General features: G+C 30.7%; 4 protein-coding genes across 10 annotated transcripts in view; 2 read left to right on the forward strand and 2 right to left on the reverse strand.

The window, feature by feature from the left end:
* Positions 1–5,197, forward strand: part of Trbl (tribbles pseudokinase 2) — a 46,464-nt gene extending 41,267 nt beyond the window's left edge. For all 3 annotated transcript variants that reach the window (XM_076766067.1, XM_076766065.1, XM_076766066.1), the window contains exon 4: positions 1,336–5,197. In XM_076766067.1, the coding sequence (XP_076622182.1) occupies positions 1,336–1,786 (451 nt within the window). In that variant the 3' untranslated portion in view covers positions 1,787–5,197. The remainder of the gene's footprint in view (positions 1–1,335) is intronic.
* Positions 5,198–5,713: 516 nt separating this feature from the next.
* L(3)05822 (SH3 domain-containing lethal (3) 05822) lies at positions 5,714–8,990 on the forward strand. 4 transcript variants are annotated; one of them, XM_076766011.1, is made up of 6 exons: positions 5,714–6,131; positions 6,606–6,684; positions 6,891–7,017; positions 7,125–7,901; positions 7,964–8,227; positions 8,548–8,990. In XM_076766011.1, the coding sequence occupies exons 1-6, from the start codon at positions 6,110–6,112 to the stop codon at positions 8,677–8,679; spliced, it is 1,401 nt and encodes a 466-aa protein (XP_076622126.1). In that variant the 5' UTR covers positions 5,714–6,109; the 3' UTR covers positions 8,680–8,990. The 4 variants fall into 4 exon arrangements, with proteins under 4 accessions (XP_076622126.1, XP_076622128.1, XP_076622130.1 ...); XM_076766013.1 differs by having other exon boundaries at positions 5,715–6,138; XM_076766015.1 differs by lacking the exon at positions 5,714–6,131 and adding an exon at positions 6,245–6,282.
* Positions 8,991–11,280: 2,290 nt separating this feature from the next.
* Positions 11,281–14,270, reverse strand: LOC143342298 (uncharacterized). Of its 2 annotated transcripts, XM_076766010.1 has the most exons (7): positions 13,316–14,270; positions 13,010–13,188; positions 12,736–12,908; positions 12,446–12,662; positions 12,132–12,314; positions 11,877–12,060; positions 11,281–11,789 (listed from the first exon to the last, which is right to left on the reverse strand). In XM_076766010.1, the coding sequence occupies exons 1-7, from the start codon at positions 13,435–13,437 to the stop codon at positions 11,459–11,461; spliced, it is 1,389 nt and encodes a 462-aa protein (XP_076622125.1). In that variant the 5' UTR covers positions 13,438–14,270; the 3' UTR covers positions 11,281–11,458. The 2 variants fall into 2 exon arrangements, with proteins under 2 accessions (XP_076622125.1, XP_076622124.1); XM_076766009.1 differs by having other exon boundaries at positions 11,281–12,060.
* A 138-nt stretch (positions 14,271–14,408) lies between these two features.
* Positions 14,409–20,256, reverse strand: LOC143342300 (cysteine-rich hydrophobic domain-containing protein 2). Its single transcript, XM_076766016.1, has 4 exons — positions 19,777–20,256; positions 19,191–19,401; positions 18,870–18,986; positions 14,409–18,558 (listed from the first exon to the last, which is right to left on the reverse strand). Exons 1-4 carry the CDS (start codon positions 19,893–19,895, stop codon positions 18,508–18,510), a joined length of 498 nt encoding a protein of 165 aa, XP_076622131.1. The 5' UTR covers positions 19,896–20,256; the 3' UTR covers positions 14,409–18,507.
* Between the last annotated feature and the right edge of the window lie 141 nt (positions 20,257–20,397).

A 20,397-nucleotide genomic window follows, 5' to 3' on the forward strand; every position in this document is an offset into this window, starting at 1 on the left:
TGAAGTAAAAACAAATAAGATCTTGACGAACATTGTGTATCGATCGGATATCGTAACCGGTGTGAGAAAGAACATCGTGGATAACTCGATGTTACCCAAGAGCCGAGAATGTTACGTACACGTGCTCTGCGACTTCCGCGTTGCAGGTTGATCAACTGCCGGCCGGCACTCTCCTTTCTTTCACCAATCCTTTCGTTATGCCCTGTTCCACGGTATCCGACGATGCCTCGTCGACGGTTTACACACCGCGATGACTCAATCGCGATGTCCTCTTACTAAGTTGAAATACCTCGCCTTCGGGCGTGCACGCAAAAGGTTGCACAGTCCCAGCGTCTTCCTTTTTCTTTCGGTGTTTCGTACAGCGACTCGATTATAAATTATTTTGCTGACAAAGACGATGATTAAAGAAAGTTTTATGAAATCGATTTCTCCTTGCCTTCTTAACCTCTTTACGTACGATTTAATTGAAAGTCATTTTTCAAATGTTTTAGACTAATAACTTAAACTAACCTAAATAACCTAAACTTTTAAACTATTTAATTTTGTTTAAATTTGTTCGTACATGCAGTGATCACAAAAAAGAACAGATTTGTTTTACGAATACCTCGCACATGTGAAAATGAGTTGATTTTAATATACTACTAGACTTCACGATGAGTGTTACTTATATATTGATTTTTTCTATCGAAGATCACCATTTTCAATGTGTAAATTGCTTGAAATAAAATAATTTTTCACGGTTAATATTTTTATTGATTAAACCTAAATTCCTGAAATCAAGGTTATCCGAAGGTCAGAGTGTACTAGGTTGTTCAATTTGTTTTTTCATCAGGAATAACTGACCGTCGAATGGCGACCGTTACGTGTCACGTGTCACGTTTTTAAAAAATCAAGATGGCGACCGTTACGTGTCACGTTCCGTAGAACTGCTTGAAAATCGATATATGTAGAACTGATACAATAACGATTCTGTAGAGCCGTAACCATAACCAAATATAAACTAGAACCCTCCTCTCTATTCATAACTGTTATATAATAACATTTCAATTCTCAAGTCGTTTAATCAGAACTTTTATATAACAGTTTGAAATAGCTATTTTCAAAACCTTTACGCTCCCTGATCAGAACCGATTGTCCGTTATTTTTAAGAATATCTAATCTAGTCTAGTACTTGACATTTATCTCTCAAAATTTAACAATAGATTATATACTGACATAAATATATATACTTTCAAAAAATGAAATAAAAAAAGAATTGATTTTTTTGAGGTCTCGCATGAGACACCCCCCTTAAATCTAAAATTGAGCTAACGTTCCGATGCTGTCTGCTTTCAGGACACGGCTTCGTTTGGAGAGCCTCGAGGACGCCGTGATCGTGGAGGACGATGACGACAAATTGACCGATCGTAGGGGCTGTCCGGCGTACGTGGCCCCGGAAGTGCTACGCTCAGGACGCGCCTATTCCGGCAAGGCAGCGGACATCTGGTCCCTTGGCGTTCTGCTCTACACGATGCTGGTCGGACGTTATCCGTTCAATGACGCCGAACACGCGTCCCTGTTTGCCAAAATCTCGCGCGGCCAATTCGCGGTTCCGGAGGGTCTCAGCCCGCGCGCACGATGCCTGATACGCTCGCTGCTGAGAAAAGAACCGTCCGAAAGACCATACGCCGAGGACGTGCCGAGACACCCGTGGCTGTCGAAGCCCCTTCGAGTCTGTATGGCGTCTAGCAGATCCTCGTCTCAGGATCAAATCGTACCAGAGCTACCTAACAATCCTCAAGACTGATTCTTCCAGGAGAAGAACGTATATTCCGCGCGCGCTGAAGCCAGCTTTCCGTCTTAATCCTCTATTTGGCCGAAAGACGTCAGGAACCGATGCTCGATTTGTAACATGGCTTATATTTCTCTTTACAATAACCGGAGTACTGGTAGTGATGGGACCAATCCAATAACGTATTCATTAACTTTCGCCCAACCAATCATCTAGCAACGCATTACACATCTGCAGGGAAAGTACCTTAAACGGGTCGTTTGTTTAATTTTACTTTGGAACCTCTCCTTGCAAGCAATCGTAAGAATCATTTTTCATGGCCAACACAAAGGGGAGAATTGATAAAACCTTTTCACGAACGCATATTAGAAACCGGGTCATAAACGACCTGGCATTGGTCGATCGAGGGTTAATATCGATACATATCGATTATCAAACATAATATCGACGTATATCAAACTGGTATCAAAATAAGTAGTAGTCATTGTTATTGGTAAGACGTACTTGTTGATATTTTTTGTAGTATTGATGCAGTTAAAACATCGAGTGCCATTGAGACTTAGACGAGACAAGGATGTAACTGATGTAGTATCGCAGTTGGTTATTATTAGAATAACTTCGAAGTGATCATTATTCAAGAATCGAACTTGATGTAATTGATACGTATGGTTGCAGGAATTGCATGTCTCGATAAGTCACAAACCATTCGTAATCATTCCATTAAATGGACTGATAAGGAGAATCAATTTCTAATGTCATGAGTGTCGAAAACGCGTTTCAGTCCCATCACTAGGTACCGGGAGGAAGTCCCAAAATTGTATTCACGTGTATGTATATTGGAGAGTCGAAGAATGCCCCTGAATATAGAATTCAGATTCAGTGAGAATTTTTTTTATAAGATTATAACGCTATTAGTCGGAATTTCATGTCGCGTAAACTATAATGATTAATCAATCGTATCACTTTGGTAAAAATGCAATTTATAGACGAAAAAAGCAATTTTTTCTCCAATCGAAAACATGGGCATTCTTTATGCCTCTTTGTAGTACCAGGATCTCCCGTGGTTGGTGATGGAACTTATACCGTATCAGTACCATCCATAGTTAAGTATCAAACAGTGTTGATATTTATACTAAAGTATCGATACGTATCAATTTCACATAGTACGTATTTGGTATCAGTTTTCAATACCGCTGCTTATGGAACAAATACTTAACAGTCCATTATAAATGTAGCGAAAATAAAAAGTCTAATCGACACAGAAAGAGCAGTTGCAAACAGATACAATTTCAAGTTTATTGTTCATGTATAATTAAATAATTTTTCTTTTACAAATGTATTTCTAGTATTCGGTGATAAGCATGAATTACGAATGTTGGACGCGATACGAACTATTTTATTCAAAATATACGAATGAATTATTTTAGCATAATTTTGTTTCTTGTCAAGTATTTACTATAAAAGTATTGTTAACAAAAGTTGATACCAATTACCCAAAATTTCGATACGTCCTATTAATCACTTCGATATCGAATTGTTTGAATATCATTAATATGTATCGTATCAGTCCCATCACTATCCGTAGTTCGTGATACAAATAGAAAGGGAACGAGTGATGGATTATCGTTCGTTCGAAAAACAAATCTTAAATGCGAAAGGAAATGTTTTTGTACGAGATGTGTGGATCCAGAAGCTCTCCTTAAGAGCTACGAATTATGTAAAAGTATATTTTTGAGCCTTTTCTTTGTACGATTTAAAGTTTGTATCTTATTTATTAATACTTTTTCCTGATAGTGGGCTAAATAATCAAGTTCGTCGCATTAATTATTTATTTATAAATATGGATACTCAAGAACGTTTATAGAATGTAATGTAAAATGAATAACAAACATATTTTTTAAAGATTTTATAGCTCTTGGGGAGGGAGGGCGCTTCCCTCTGGATCCGCCTCTGGTTCGAAACGCCATTTTTAAAAACATTCGCTTTCGACGATGATTCGACAGATATGTACATATGTACAAAAAGTTTTACTTCTCATGTTCGAATTACTTTTTGCGAACAATCACCTTTCTGTTTGTACTACAAATTACAAAATATCCTGCGTATATTGGCGTTTAAAACAACGCGATGTTGTTCCTTCGCATGTGATGTTATATAGTAACATGTATCGGATAGAGACTCTCGTTTATGCTTTCGTGCACAGGTTGTGCGTAAAAGTCATGTTTATGTATCGAAAGGATACCAAATAAAGGGTTAAATGTTAGCTGTTGCATCGAGGGATCGTTTGGTCCCGAATCTTATTTTCGTTTCGTAGTCGCGACAAAGAAAAGCGGCCTAGGATAAGAGTAGATTTCGTTGGAAAACATTGAAGAAGGTCTAATGGGAAATGATCGTTGCTTGAAATCTTTGCTAGCAGAAACCTACGAGCTGATAATTTACCTTCAGAAACTACTATTTAATAAAATATGAGAAAAAAAAATCATTTTATTTTATTTCTTACGTTTATACGCACTTGAAGGAAATTCGATGTTAAAACGTTGTCATTATTGGCTTAATGTGTTTCTCAGATAATGTTTTTCTTTTTATTTTTATAAAAAATTATTTATAGCAAGCTTGTATGTTTTTGTGTTTGGACTCCCACGTATTGAACTCGTTGGAATGTCGGATATGGCCTTATTAAGAAAAATGAAGTAAATGTCAATAATATAAAATTAATTCGTTATAAACGATAAGCGAAAAAAAGAAAACGTTTTTACCAATTATTTCGTGAAAAATAATAGTTACACTACGCTTCTTGAACTGTTGCAAAAATTGTATTCATACGATATAAGGCATGAGACACCTATTTGTTATTGTCCGTTATGCTGCATATCAATTTTAAGTAGACTTTTCCGAACTTTTTACACGTAAATTATAACAGTTTTCAACTAGCAAATTATTACGATTGATTATATTTTGATTTTGTGTGATTTCTATTTTGAACGATCTTATAACGTTACGAGATTATCAAAAGTCAATATCGATGGTAAATTAATTTACCCCCTTGAACGATTGAATCCCTGATCTTCGCCGATGATTTGATTTGAAGAAAGTACCAAGTGTTTTTGTATTTGATATCTATACAAATTATTTTGTAACTCTGCAAAAGTAAGGTTGTTAAATGCAAGATGATCGAATGCATGTGTTGAATATGAGTGTAAGAGACTTTTTTCTTTTATATTTTCTAATGCGATTCTGTGTGCACTGAAAATGCGGTCGTTTCAGTACACGATTCCTCGTATCATTTGAGTCAGGGTACAATGGTAAGAGCGTTCACTGACGCTACAATGTATATAAATTCAGTCCACTAAGTCCTACTAAATCGTTAATTAGAAACATTAATAAAATGTTCTGTACATAGACAAATAAAGTGGCGTTCACGATATATATCGTTGCCTAACTGGCTACACTTCATCATATTTTAAATTCCTATTCCTACACGAAGAAAAAACAATCGTTAAAAGTTTTGAAAAGTTTAGTCTTTATTACTAGATAGTTACAGAATAACATTTTCAATTATAAAAAATGCAAATAATGAAAAAGTTAAAAGTTATCGAAAGAAGTAAAGTAAAAATTGCACGTAATGTTATAAAATTCATAATTCACAAATTGACAGTGATCATCAGATGTCGCTGTAATCTAGGAGTTTCTACATATACTATATGTAGGTACACTACCACATAAGTACATATGGCACCTACCAATTAATAGATCAGAGGTTGCAGTGTAGCCACTATGATAACATTAATATACCTAGAATTTCTCAAGTTTTAGTAACGAACTATTTTTTTAATTTTGTAAATTTCTAATATATGATCTAGGATCTCTTGCACAATCTTCTATAAGCTAGTTATATTAGTGATTTTACATATAAATCTATTAATATTATTAACTTGTAAAATATTGTGCAAATGGCCCAATTTATTATAATTGAATGATTCCATAAAATTAACGTAATCTTTGAAATCTACTAGTATTTAATTGATAAACCATATGTTTGCCAATTACAAAACCAGTAAGAAGACCACGTTCTTTCGCAATTGTAAAAGTTAAACATTGCTGATGCAATTATATACTCCCTTTCTTTAACAAATGAAGTAATTTGGAAAACATTGAAATAAGATGTTAAGAAACAATTGATATTTCTCATTTTCAATAATTATACGTTTAAAGAAAATTTTTACCAACGTGAACATTAGTCACTGATTCCTCTTTACTAATTAATCGCCATCTGATTGACTTATTTTAAAACCAGCCCGCCGTAATATAGGATATGCTCGCAACCGAATCGAACGAAAAATGGCTGCAAACGTGAGAACAGGTGAGTGGTATGTACAAACCTGTCAGTGTTCATAACCATCATTCAAACAAAATTAATCGATTTGACGTAATTTTGATTCAAATGTCATAATTCGCTTCGCATGTGTTCGACATTACAACCGAATTTTATTACTACGTCACACTTTTGGTTTGTACGTCAAAACCAAGTCTATTGCGATTCGTTAAGTTTTTCTTTGTTATCGCCGCGCCTGTAAATTCATATCGTGTCAAAACATATCTGACATTTGATGTGGGCGTATAATCGTGGCGTAATACTTTATTACTAAATATACGATTATTATTTTCGCAGTTCTCGGCTTGCATCTGTTCCTACGCATTTGCATTCGCAATGTGTATATGAATGGATAGGAAAGAATTTGTGCGATCAGTGTCTGACTGTGCATTGCACGTTGTGATAACTTATCTTGAAAAAAATTACTTTTCAACTATCATTCTGTATTGTATCTTCTTTCAGAAATGCGAATTCCTACACGCGCGGCTCCTCGTCCACCTGTTAATTCAACAGTACAAAGAAACTCTCTTTGGAACAACATGTAGGTTTGATACGTTTTTATAAATATAATTTCATTTTTCCTCATTTTATTATGTGTATAGTGAATGTTTCTATATATAAACACATGCATACTCTGTATACATTTTGCTATAGAATTCGAGAGGAAGTCTGCAATGAATTATTAATTTTATTTAACCCTTTAACTACAAACAGTACTTATAGTATCTTTTTTTAAAATGTTTGTAGAAACGATGTTTTTGGATCTACGTTAACGCAACAGCCTATTCAAAAGAAGAAACCACCTCCTCGACCACCACCACCAAAGTTTAATCAGAATTATGCACAGGCGCAGAAAGAAAAATTAAAGAAATCAGTACGTAAATATCATTTGAATTATTTTATGCTAATTTGTGTATCTTTATATTGGAATTTTTTAATTTGTACATGTTACATAACTTTATTTATGTGACATTTATATAGGCAAGGCCAACAGAACTTTTGTCTAATCTTTTTGGAAGAAAAAGAAGTGAATATTCAAGTACAACGCAATTAAATAGTCAAATACAAAATACAATACTGCAATCAGAAAACACAAATGGATCAGTTTGTTTGATAGATCTCAGTCCACCGGGCTCTCCGACATTCACAACTCGATCGAGTAGTGATGGTGTTAGCGTTGATAGTTTTGGCAGTGACGGTAATTCAAATCCATCTGTGTTCACAAGCAGTGGGAATACATCTCAAACAGAGAGTGCCTTTGAAGACGATTTTGACTTTTTTGGAATATCCACTAAAAAAGTACAACAAAATGATCCTTGGCAAGTTAATCCAATGCCAGATCCATTTGGACCATTAGAAGTTACTAATAATCATAATGCATTACAATCTGTAAAACATGTGGGAGATGCAAATTTTTTTGCTTTTAATGCAAACAATCATTTTGATATTCAAGTGCCTCCCAATCAAGCATGTTCAAAACCCACTCATTCAATGCCAACTATTATTCGCGCAAAACCACCTAAACCAGCAGCACCAAAAATTCTACAAAAGAAAATAGAACAGAAAATAAATTGTACAGAAACAGAGTTCAATGGTTTAAGTAAAACAGCAGTGCCTTTTACTAAGTCAATGACATTAGATTTAACACATTCATGGCCAAACGATTTTAAAGATAGTCCTTTTCCACCAATGCCTACAATACCGCCACCTGCGCCACCATCAGAGTATTTAAGAGAAGTAAACAGTGATGAGCTTCCGGTAAGTAATTACACTTCAACCTATATCAGAATATTTGTTATATTCTCATTTTCTATTTACAGATCAATAACAAAAAACCTTATGGAATTGCGCTTTACGACTTCTCAGTAACGCATACGGATGATTTGCCTTTCAAAGAAGGTGATATTATATATTTAATAAAAAAGGTCAATGATGACTGGATGGAGGGTAGAATAGGAAATCAACAAGGAATATTTCCTATTAATTTCATTGATATCAAAGTACCACTGCCTGGTATACCAGACAATGTTGTTACTGCGATTTACTCGTTTAAAGGTGAAACACCGGAAGATTTAACATTCAGTGTAAGTTACTGTACCATGTACTTTGTTTTCGTAAAATTTGATACAGTGATGCCTTAAACATTGGCCTGTTGTTATCCTCACCAGTTCTTGGAATTGGCTTTATGCTTGTCCCGGTTAAGTATATTGATTTTTAAATCTATTGTAAGATATCGATGTGTCATGTTATACATCTCTATCTTATTCGCGCTGTTTGAAAAAAAAACACCCGAGATTTCTTAAAAGATTTACTTCCCTTCAACTTCGGCCAGTTTTGATCCTGAACGTCGGTCAAATTTCAAGACACAACTGTACTCATTTTTTTTTATTTATTTGAATTACAGGAAGGTGCAAAAATTACGGTTCTATCAAGGATATCACAGGATTGGCTATACGGTGAGTACGATGGTCGAAAAGGACAATTTCCAGTAAATTATGTAAACAGAGTACCATGTACTATTCCACAATCGTATTAATTTTACACATTGTACTATATCACAAATTATAGTATTCTGATATATTCTCTACTGCAAGTTGTAACAGTAAGTCTTACTCTTTATATCCGATAAATATTTTTGCAATGGTATTGATTTATAAGGAAAAAATTAAAAATTTAAGGTTCAGCATTCGAATCATATTTCCTTAGATACATTGAATGACGAAAGATACATATTATAAAATTGTATTCACGAAAAGACTGAATTGTGTGCAAGTACACATTGCCTTGTAAAACTTCAAGAAAACGATATTTTTTACCGGTTTTTAAATCAAATTGAAAAAATAAAAAGTTTGTTTTTCGAGTATGAAAAAGTACAACAAAAATAATAGTTTCTCTCAATTTTCTAACAAAACAATATTTTTTATCTTTACATCATAAATATTTGTAATGATGTCTTACAAAATTGAGGGACTAATACGAGGGTAGGCTGAAAAGTAATGCACACATGCTTGTAGAGCAAAAAGAAATAGTAAAATCATGTAAAAAGTACATTAAAGTACAATTCTTAAACTTCAAAATCATATATTTATTATTCAACATAGTTACCGTTAAGGCTAACACATTTCTCCCAACGTGTAACAAGTTTTTTTCATTCCGTCATTGAAAAATTCTTCCGACTTTTCTCGGATCCAGGACTTGATAGCTGCTTTCACCTCATCGTCCGAGGTATAATGATTACCCTTAAGGTCTCTCTTTGAGTAGAGGAAAAAAATAAAAATCGCAAGGCGCAAGAGTGGGAGAGTAAGGAGGGTGTGGAATCAGTTTAAACTTTAGGTTTCGCAGAGCCTCTTCAGACGTCCGCTGCGTGTTTTATCAACAATTGTGGCTTTTCCAGGCTTGCAAGCACGAAATTTTATTACCCATCGATTTACAATAGTTCTATCAACAGCATCGTTACCATAAACAGTTTTTAAACGACGATGAATCTCAGTAGGAGTCACTTTTTCAGCAGTTAAAAATTCGATAACACGTTTCTATACTTCCGCTGCTCAAAATATAATGGATGAACGCAAGGCCTTCAAACTGCGCATGCGTATAGAGGGGGGCCGTTACTCAACACGCGCCTAGCGCGCTTTTGGAGGTCATTTCGTTTGTGTCTACAAGCATGTGTGCATTACTTTTCAACCTACCCTCGTATGTATATTAATTATTGATTGTCAAAGAGCAAAATTAGTAAAATAATGTTTTTTTACTATCACGAAGGTAGTTAATTGTTAATTGTTAAAATTTATCTCGTACATAATATTTTGTTTCATTTGATAAAGGGCAAGTAAGTCATTGTAAAATATATTTGAGAAATGCATGTATAAATTTGTTCAATAATCTATTGTTTTTAAACATAAGTTTTAATATAAATACGCACAGAATGGAAATTGTCCTATTTAAATGTCAATGCCTGGCAGATATTTATCTTTACAATTTAAATATTAAATAAGATGTCCCTTGCATAAAGAGTAATATGTTACTGTATAGATGACTTTTTAATTTTAAAATAGTAGTATTTTATATTTTAATTTCTTTAATTAATTGTGTTTAATGAAATAATGTTTAGATAAATTCCAGAGTTATTAGGAAATCCATAATAAATTGGAATGTTTGACAGTCACTTAAAATAATCTTGTATAACACGCTATACATAAGTAACATATGAAACAGTTGGTATTTTTTCACGTGTACATAAAATATTTCAAACTTGCTAAGATTAATGTAAAATTATTATTAAAAGCGTAACATTTTTATATATATATATGTAACAAATGCTAATGTCATATTTTTAAATATATACAAAATACAGTTTTTGAAACTGTTTTACGTATCTTACACTACACTTTTTGAGGATCAAAATTAAGTATAATAAAATAGAATTAATCAGAAGATATACTAATGAATTATATGTATATTTTATTTTAAGTGTTATAGAAAAAATGGTATTTCTTAATATATACAGTACATAAACAGCAAATTAACGATGTAACATCAATGCTGTAATTAATATATGGTACATAAATATGCAATCTTAAGGATATAAAAATAAAATTTGCTTTATATTTAAAAATCATATATTTTAATGTAAATATACAATGAAACATATTTACAAGTTTAATTTACGTATATTTTAAGAATTACTTGTTATCAGTTTTGAAGATATATACATATATGATATGTATATATATATGTATATGAAAGCGTGTGTGTACATAAATATGTGCTTTGGAATTGTAATATGATGCACTAAATTGGCAAGAAGGTCGGAGGAAATTTGAACTGCAGTATTGATAAGCAATAATTCTATTAATACCGCGATCTGTATTGGGACCAGTTATTTAACTTATAAAATTGATTAAATTTTAATTAATTTTAATAAAGAAAATAAAATTAGAAATAAGATAATAATTATACTTTGTTATCTTCTTTGTTCCTATGCATATAATGCAAAAGAGTGTAACTTCTAAAATTATTTTAAAATGTAGATTGTGATATCCGACTACGTTAGTAATTATTTTTGTCATGTACGTAAAATGAGATATTTAATGTATTATATAACAGAAATCTCAATTATCGTAAATTAAAAGAAATACAAGTAATAATGAATACAGTAATTGGGCAAGAATATATCCACAAAAAATTGAAATAATTACTAAAACTTGCCATGGAGTATGTAATAATGTATACAATAAAAGATGTGTATGTGAAAACATAGTTCGTGATGTTTAATACTAACAGTCTTTAGAAAGTTTTCCAATATTACTCTTCTATTAATTATTTGCAACAATGCTGCTATTGCTTTGTGCGGAAACGCCTGCATTGATAGATTGTTCACTGAGCGTAATAGCTCTTATAAGTAATACATTTGTTGACTGGACAGACTTTAAATGTGTAGGATACTTTGAACAAAATATACATTTGTCAATATGTTTGGAAAATATTGAAAATATTACTCTTTTATAACGTCTTATTGTTTGTATCACAACGTTTCGAAATTTTTCGCCGGTAAGACAGTACAAAAAAAAATTAATTGCAAAATTCCAATGATACACGTGGAAGCATAATCCGCGGCACCATTTCAATAGCATTTTCTCTTTCAACCTGAAAACAATTACAGATTTTAGTATAGAAAATTGTTTCATCAAATATAAATAATTTAACATTTGTTTCTTTATTATAAATTCATACCAATGCACATATTCCATGTTTTTCTTTGCCTCTGTAGCAGGAAATTTGATCAAAATAACATCCCAATAGAGTTCCAAAGTTTCAACTATGCCAAGGGGTAATAATAGTATTAAATAAACGGTTGACACTACAAATAATATTCTGGAAGTATGATGTGTTCTATTTGCTTTATGTCTGAAATTTTCTATGGAATAATATCATTGAATGTACTTATATTTCCTTGATTAACAAATTCTAATTAAGCAATTTACTTACGAGTCAACTGACAACGAATTTTCTCAGTCTTTTTCATATGTAAAATAAGTAAAATATTTCCAAGAAATATAAAGAGTAAAGGTAGCCATGTTGATAAAGCAATGTAAAAATACATAGCACTACCCCATGGTTTTATTTTTTTTTGACATGGTATAAACTCGAAAACGCTATCTGTTTCGTATCCTAAAATATAATCAGACTGTTTTTAATATGTAAAAATAGTATTGTTTTAAATTGTTTTTTGCTGTAATAAGAATTTGAATTATCAAAAATATTAGCAAACGCGGTAAACATTAAAATACATAAATATTTACCTCCTGAATATAATTTTGTTAGCGATATTACAAAGCTGGTACATATTAAAGTACTAAGAGTTATTATTTCGGAACAGTTGTCACAATGACCACGTATCCCAAAAGGAAACATAATAGCAAAAACTCGCGTCCACGTGAGAGCTACAACCAGCCAAGTAGATGTAAATTGAAAAAATTCCATTGTAACAGAATTTAAGCTGCACAGAAACCTACTATTCTATGAAAACATTGAATATAAATCTTACATTTTACAGAGTAAAAACTGAAATGATGATTAATTGATTGCTTACCATAAAAAGATTATTAACAAATGCGAAGTGAGACTTTGCAATACCCACAGCATAATTAAAAATTAATGCTCCATTATCAGATAATGCGAGCGCTTTTAAATAAAGTGACAAATTTGATTCACAAAGTATGGGAGTACTTAGCATTCCAAACGAAATAGTATTTAACAATACACCTACATAAACGATTTTTAATTCAGTGCAATACAATGAATAACATTAATTATACATTAGACGAAATTTAGTATAATGGACATTTAATCATTTTCTTTCTTACCGAGTATTATAATAAATGGTGTTATATAGCCAAGCAAAAATCGTACAAATTCGACAAATGGTTGTAATGATAGCCAGTAAAAACGTACTTCACATGGCCATATAATTTCTAAATTAGGTTGTGTAAGATTGTAAATAAAATCCAAAGTTGTTAGTGGTAATGGACATGTCAAATTTACTCTAACAAAAAAAAAACATATCTGTATAAACAAAAGCACATGTAAAAAGAATAACTTGTTAATCATATTTATTCATACATTTGACTTCACTATAAATAAATTTTTATGAGTTTGAAATATCTTCTTACCTAATATCATTTTTTACTAGAGATTGAGTAGATTCTACAGATTGAAGTAGCACATTTAATACCAACATAAATATTTGCACATTTGTATTGTTTAATGAAATCATTTGTAAACATATATACATGAGTTTACTTTGTAAAAAAGATATTGGAAATTTGGTATAATAATGTTTAAAAAATGTATTAAATAATATACACTAATAACACTTATTTTATTGTAAAAACGCTTTTCCTTGTATTCTATGTGCCTCCTTCTGTCAAGCACCTTTTCACTACCATGACTAATAATGATGTATCACTTCTTATTAAGAGCTGCAAAGGCACCTGTTGTCAATTATCATAACATAGAATTATTCTTGGCAAATATCATTTCAATGCAGATACCAGCTTATACGACTTGTATAAGACTAGTAGCAGACCTGCATTTTACGTACACTTAAATGCAGATCTGCACAACAAATTTATCATTTATAAGCTTCTGGAGTACACATAATGTATATTCTTCTTAAACTTATATTGATTTAAAGGATACTTGTATTTAAAAGAAATTACTATATCAATTATGTTTCCTATAGTAAAATTAAAAAGAAATAAGATATTCATTCTATCTTTAGTATTATTAAGAGTATAAAACATATTTTTATAGAACAAAAAGAAAATTATTTTGTTTTATAGAAAACGAAATTTCTAGAAATAAAAGAAAATAATGATATTTAAAAATTTTAAATTAATCACAGTAACATATCTCTTTAAAAAAGTATGTTTCTATACATTTTACAAATATTTGATACATAGTTAAAAAATATCTACTTTTTCAGTTACATTCATTTTAATTATCTGTTTGATTTAAATCAAAATGTAGTTAATGCAATTACAAAGAATTACACGATTCCCTAAAGATCTAAAACAATTTATTTCTATTGATTTTCTATATCACAACACTAAATAAACGTAAAAATTAATGCTGTAAAAGATAAGTAGTTATGCATTAATATAGGGGAGATGGAATTTTAATTTATATAACATTATACAAGTTTGTAACTATAAGAATTCTTACTTTAATTATATGTATTATATAGGAATCATCATCACTTAATACAAATATAATTTGTAATATATTTTCAACATACAGTATGTACATATACAATTCACACAAATCCGCAAGTGAAAGGCACACATTGAAATCATGATAGCCTAATCATTTTCATAAAGTGATTAAATACTGTTTTCTTTTGTGTTAACAATAAACAGTTTTCTTTATATCAAATTTATTTTATCTTTCCTTCTATTACGATAATTAAACGAAATTACAATTTTTTTAAACATACTCGATTAATTTTGTCATTACATTTTGATGAAACATAATAAAGATATAATTATAAATATAACAAAAGTGGTATTACATTTCTAGGGACATTATTTTCCATTATTTGTTCTATCTATCAAAAATATATCCCTCTTGTTTCAATAAATGTTGTATCTGCGACGCATATTATACATATCGACTTAATATTTCATACCTCCCATTTTTAAGTCAATACTCTCTTATTACACAATTCCAATATATAAATAAATCTATCTATTTTCAAATGAATAATTTCTTTTTAATAACAATGTTTATTTGTCCAAATACTAGTAAATTCGTCAGATTCAATGTACTCTTTGAAACAATTTTACAAATTTATTTATTTAGGCAACCCTAAATTTGTTATAGTTGTCATTTACTTATCTGCATATTAATAGATTTTCAATATTTGTAAATGTAAATATAATTTTTTCCAACGTGAAAATGTCCAATATATTTTCAATTTATTTACGAAAGAAAACAATATAAAATATTTACTATATATAATACTAATATATAGTTAATAAAAATGAACAATTTCTAACTGTTATCAATTTACTAAATATAATCACAATATTTAATTAGGATATGAATTCGCATCTTTTAAATAACAAAGGATTAATTGTTTTCATCTATTGTTTGCCAATATCCTATATTTATATTTACACACTTACAAACCTCAAAAAATACTTGCACTCTATACGAATTAATAAATTTGGTAAATAATATACTTCTTGTGAAAAAAATTAATAAGCACTGATTATGTGTGTAGAAGTTACTAATACACAGCACAGAAGTACGTTGATTTTTACATTTATAAATTCTGCACAGTTTTCTACTTTTATAACTCTCAAACATGCAAAAGATCAAACATTTTTACATTCATGATGGTTCCATTGCACAGTACATTTTATAATATCTATTTATTTCAATTAAATTTTATATGAATATTTTTAAACTCATATTGCATACGTTATATTACTAGTTATACTTTTTATCAATGATTAAACACATTTAATTTGCAATAGTTTAGAAACTAATCACTTTAACGTATTTATTTAGTAAGTGCAACACAATATCTCCTAAAATTAATTTTCAAAACATGAATATTTGCGTGAATGATTGTAGTAGATATTGTACTATTGTTCTAGTATAAAATATTAACATTATTGTTAATAATTTTGCAAATTAAGTACGTACGTTGAAGAAACCAAGAGCTGCCATGCTTATGCACAAAAACTAAAAACTCGGATATACATATGTTATCTTTAAGAGATATATAATGTACACATTGAATTGAAAACTAGTCTTGCATTCTCAATCACAGCCACTGAATAGCAACATAAAGATCTGTAATACTTTTCAAGTTTTTATGTATCATACATGTTTTCCTACAGCAATACAAATTTTTATTTCAAAGAACATTATTTCTTTTAGAGAAGTGCCTGTGCAGAATCATATGATAAAACATAAGATATTAAACAGTAAAAATTTATTAAAATTTTAAGCGAACACTATAACAAATATATAATGGAGAATACCTAAACTTTTACTGAATGTACAAATAACATAGTAATTGCATTCTTTTTTTTTTATTTTATAGAAATATTTATTTTTAAAAAATTGTCATCATTAACCGAAAAATTAATTCTTTGTTGCATGCAAAGTAATTTATCCCATATCATTGGTCAAATGTCGACTATATCAAACGAAACTTTACATTAAATATCTTAAATTATAGTGTCAAATTTATGTCAGAAAGCGAAACATATCTGTATGTGTCATACTTTCTAATATCACCATGGTAATAAATCAACCTATAGACAAAATAAGTTTCTATATTCTATACATAAGTATGTACAAATGGGTATCTGAACATTTTGCATGTTGCAATTATACAAAGAGTTCTCAATGATTATTTCTCTCCTTCACATTACAAATACATCAATGCATTCGTTGTACTGTATCAGATTAATTTCTTACCTGAAACCTTAATGTCTACGTGAAAAGTGTACAGTTTGAAAAATTATTAGCAAAGAACCAAAAATTGTTGACAATAAGTATGTTTTATTGACTAGCAAACTGGACATCTAGCAGTACTTCTAAATATGTGTATCATCCTATTTCACAATTTCTTTTGTGTAAAAACGGTAAATAATATTAATTGTTCTTAATATGGAGCAAGCACAACAAGTTTCAATGCAAGTTAAAGAGGAACAAAACCCAGATGGAGTTCTAAGATGCACAGTAGTGGATGCAATAAATCCCAACATTGTTATCCCAACATCAAAAAAGATTCAGATTATTTAAGAAACTGGCAAGAAGATAAAAGTAATTTTATTGCTTTTAGTCATAAGAAAATATTATTAACAATCTTTGTCGAGTCGGACTTTAAAGACCTTAGTATTGGAAACCAAATACATAACATTTTATTTACTTGTTATACAGTACTCCAGCAAAGACATAATCAAACAGGGGGCACATTAGAATCCAGAACAGCAAATACTGACTTTTGGAAGATATGATCAAAGAGACCCAGCAAATTGGTATGAGATTGCAAATCCATTGTTGAACTTTTTGTTGGGCTTTGCATTAAGATGAAAAGAACTAAGATGAAAAGAACTAAGACTTGATCACCATTATATGCATATAGAAAAGTGAAACAACATTAAAAAGACGCTGAAACTGTTCCAATACAGTCTTTATGAAGTATATCATACACTATGTGACAGCGTATTATTCCCGTTTGAAAAGAGAGTCTCAGTGCCTCAAACTGTAGGACCAATGACAACCCTATTGCATTATATAAAAGCCGATAAACGATATTCTCAGAAGTGGACAGTGAAACGGACTTTTGTACACTTTCCGGACACAGACGCCGTGATACAGATTGTAAACGAGAAAGAACCTGCAGAAATTAGAACTTTGGTATCAATTATGGCTGACATCTCTTTGATCATCACAACTAGGCAAGCTACTAAAATGTCTCCTTCACCAGCTGCCTTTAGCTTAATCTTCACAACAGAGAGTCATGGAGTGGGCACTAGTCAATAGCGCACCGAGTTATTGTATGAAGAGGAGGCTTACTAGTGCAACAGATAGTATGGCTAACCAAAACTGTTACTATAGTACATTCGGTACATACAAAGAGGACTTAGGAGTGTTTTTTTCAAATAACGAACCGAGCAAATTGGAACACAAGAGAACAAATGGGCCCAGTTTTTAGGCAAGCAAATACTAGAAAAACACTAATAATATTTAATTTCGTTAAGCAAAAATTCTATTCAAAGATATCTGAAGCAAATCAAATTGGGCTTTTAACATCATCTTATAGTCAATTATCATCTATACCATGCTTCATATAAAGATTTCTCAATGGTTATTTTTCTCCTTCACATTACAAATACATCAATGCATTCGTTGTACTGTATCAGATTAATTTCTTACCTGAAACCTTAATGTCTACTTGAAAAGTGTACATTTTGAAAAATTATTAAGTGTAAATACCTAATCAATTTTCATTTTCCAATGGAAAAACATTAAATAAAAAAAAAAGTAAATTTTTCTTAATAAAAAATAAATAAATAAGTTGTCCATGTTTGTAGATCTTGCCAAATAGATTTTATGGGATGAAACTAATATGTGATATTTTATGTTCACATCTCATTATTGTACTGTGCAATCCTACATATAATATTTACAAAAATATGCATTCCGCAAACGCCATCTCTATAGTAGTACTTTACATGCTTGTTTAAAATTTAGCCAAAAGTATTTGGCTTTTTTGCATGTCTCTGATTTTCACCAATTTGTTATATGCACAATTTATATACGAATCCAGATTTTGACTTTAATCAGGTTTGTATATGGGTATTTTTGGAATAAATTCAATTAAAAGAACCTGTAATATGAAAGATGAAATCAAATAAGTGTATGCTTACATATAAATGCAGATCAATATACATGAACAGCTTAGACAATGATGTAACTAGTAGTATTAACTCATTTACTCTAGTAGGGTTTCAACTATTTACATAATTAAGAAAGTAAATTTTGTTCTTGTTATAGTATTTACACAATGTAATGTGTTCCTCCAAAGAACAATTTTTGTTAATATATTTAGCTTTTTATGAAATATACTAATTTTTTCATTTAAAACAAAAATATTGTATGTAAATGAATACAAAATTTGTTATCTTTATATTTACTTACATATTCCATCATGGACGAAGTATCACATCTCTGTTTTGCTAGTTTCCAATGCAATCCAAGTTTATGGTAAAGCCTACTGTTTTCCCACTCTAACAATTTATTTAATGAGTGCTGCGTCTATATAAAAATATATAAAGAAAAAACGAATTATTTATATTATTATATTTCCTGTTTTTAATCTAACAAATATCTGTAGAGGGTAAGACTATTTTAATAGAATGAAGATTAAGAAATATTTGTTGTATCAAATTAAAAAACAAATATTTTATATGTCTGTATTAAAGAAGTCAAATTTATATTTTTGTAAAGACAGATACTTACTCTTTTACTCAAACAGATGACAGGCCAAAGAGAACAACCTAATGTACAACAGCAGCAAACGCAACCACAAAATAACCACTTAACATTAACTGGCAAAGTTTTTTTGAGTACACTATTCATCCTCATGACAGTTGCTTTAAATTCTTCTGGAGCAACACGTGACACCAGGCCATTTGGAAATTCTGATTCAAAACGATTGCTAAGTCCAAATCTAAAATAAATAATTACAATTATAATATAATCAACAAAGATCTCTTTTTGTACAAATAGAGGCATGTAAATACATCATAAATTACGTATAATTTACATGTACTTGTATTATGCTATTTTTTTTTTCGTTTTCTAAGTACGTAAGCTATTGTAAAAAACTATATTACAAACATCAACCTTCTTTTACGTAATTTGTCATATTTCGAAATATACATTTTTAGTTTAAAGAACAACGTATTGAGAAAAAAAAAGAATTCGCATTCAGTGTATTCACACACATCGCTTTTTGGTTTATAAGTTTAATCTCTTTGTTGTTTCAACAAAATTCTAAATTAATATATACGATAAATTCGAAGAACAATATCATTTTACTCACACAGTCATATTACCAGCTCCACGAATAACTATAGGATCTGGCACCATCGTCACATAATGTTCTTCCAAATTTTGTTCATTTTCTTCCTCTTCCTCGTAGATCGCGTCGAAATCTGCCATTGTACGATATTCGACAGTTCCCGCTCTACGAGCAATACAATGATATCGCAAAGAAACAACGTTCTTCTTGCAAGAGAGTAGACTCTTTTTTCATTTATATTTGACACCAAATCGCAACGCGTGTACGTTGACTTTTAAGTGTCATGCTTCAATATTTTCATGACTACTAATCACAAGCTAAATAACAAACTTTTAGTTAAAAATCATTCGTAACAAAACCGCTCACAACATAACACACGACGCGCACTGCAGATGCTCACAGCCACAGCTCATCAATTTTTCATTCAATGCAATTTCAGGCTCGCCAACGATGAGACCTATAAATATTTCGCGTCGTAATCGGAGATAGGCAGTACTGTCAACCACTATACCGCATTCAATTTAAAGATGGACCATGGTAAATAAGGCCACGTGACTGTGAACATGAACAAAATGGTAGGGACTATACTCCGAACTCCGATTAGAATTTATTGAATAAATACAGAGTGTACAACAAGAATGA

Source organism: Colletes latitarsis, chromosome 6, assembly GCF_051014445.1.
Source record: "Colletes latitarsis isolate SP2378_abdomen chromosome 6, iyColLati1, whole genome shotgun sequence".
NCBI classification, from domain to species: domain Eukaryota; kingdom Metazoa; phylum Arthropoda; class Insecta; order Hymenoptera; family Colletidae; genus Colletes; species Colletes latitarsis.

Excerpts from the sequence above, each read along its gene's own strand:
- LOC143342300 (XM_076766016.1), bottom strand. The coding sequence starts at position 19,895 with ATGGCAGATTTCGACGCGATCTACGAGGAAGAGGAAGAAAATGAACAA. Across the intron at positions 19,402-19,776 it reads GGAGCTGGTAATATGACTGT|ATTTGGACTTAGCAATCGTT; the intron begins GTGAGTAAAATG and ends TATTTATTTTAG. Across the intron at positions 18,559-18,869 it reads CTTCGTCCATGATGGAATAT|GTTCTTTTAATTGAATTTAT; the intron begins GTAAGTAAATAT and ends TTCATATTACAG.
- LOC143342298 (XM_076766009.1), bottom strand. The coding sequence starts at position 13,437 with ATGTATATATGTTTACAAATGATTTCATTAAACAATACAAATGTGCAA. Across the intron at positions 13,189-13,315 it reads CTAGTAAAAAATGATATTAG|AGTAAATTTGACATGTCCAT; the intron begins GTAAGAAGATAT and ends TTTTTTTGTTAG. Across the intron at positions 12,909-13,009 it reads ACCATTTATTATAATACTCG|GTGTATTGTTAAATACTATT; the intron begins GTAAGAAAGAAA and ends TCGTTTATGTAG.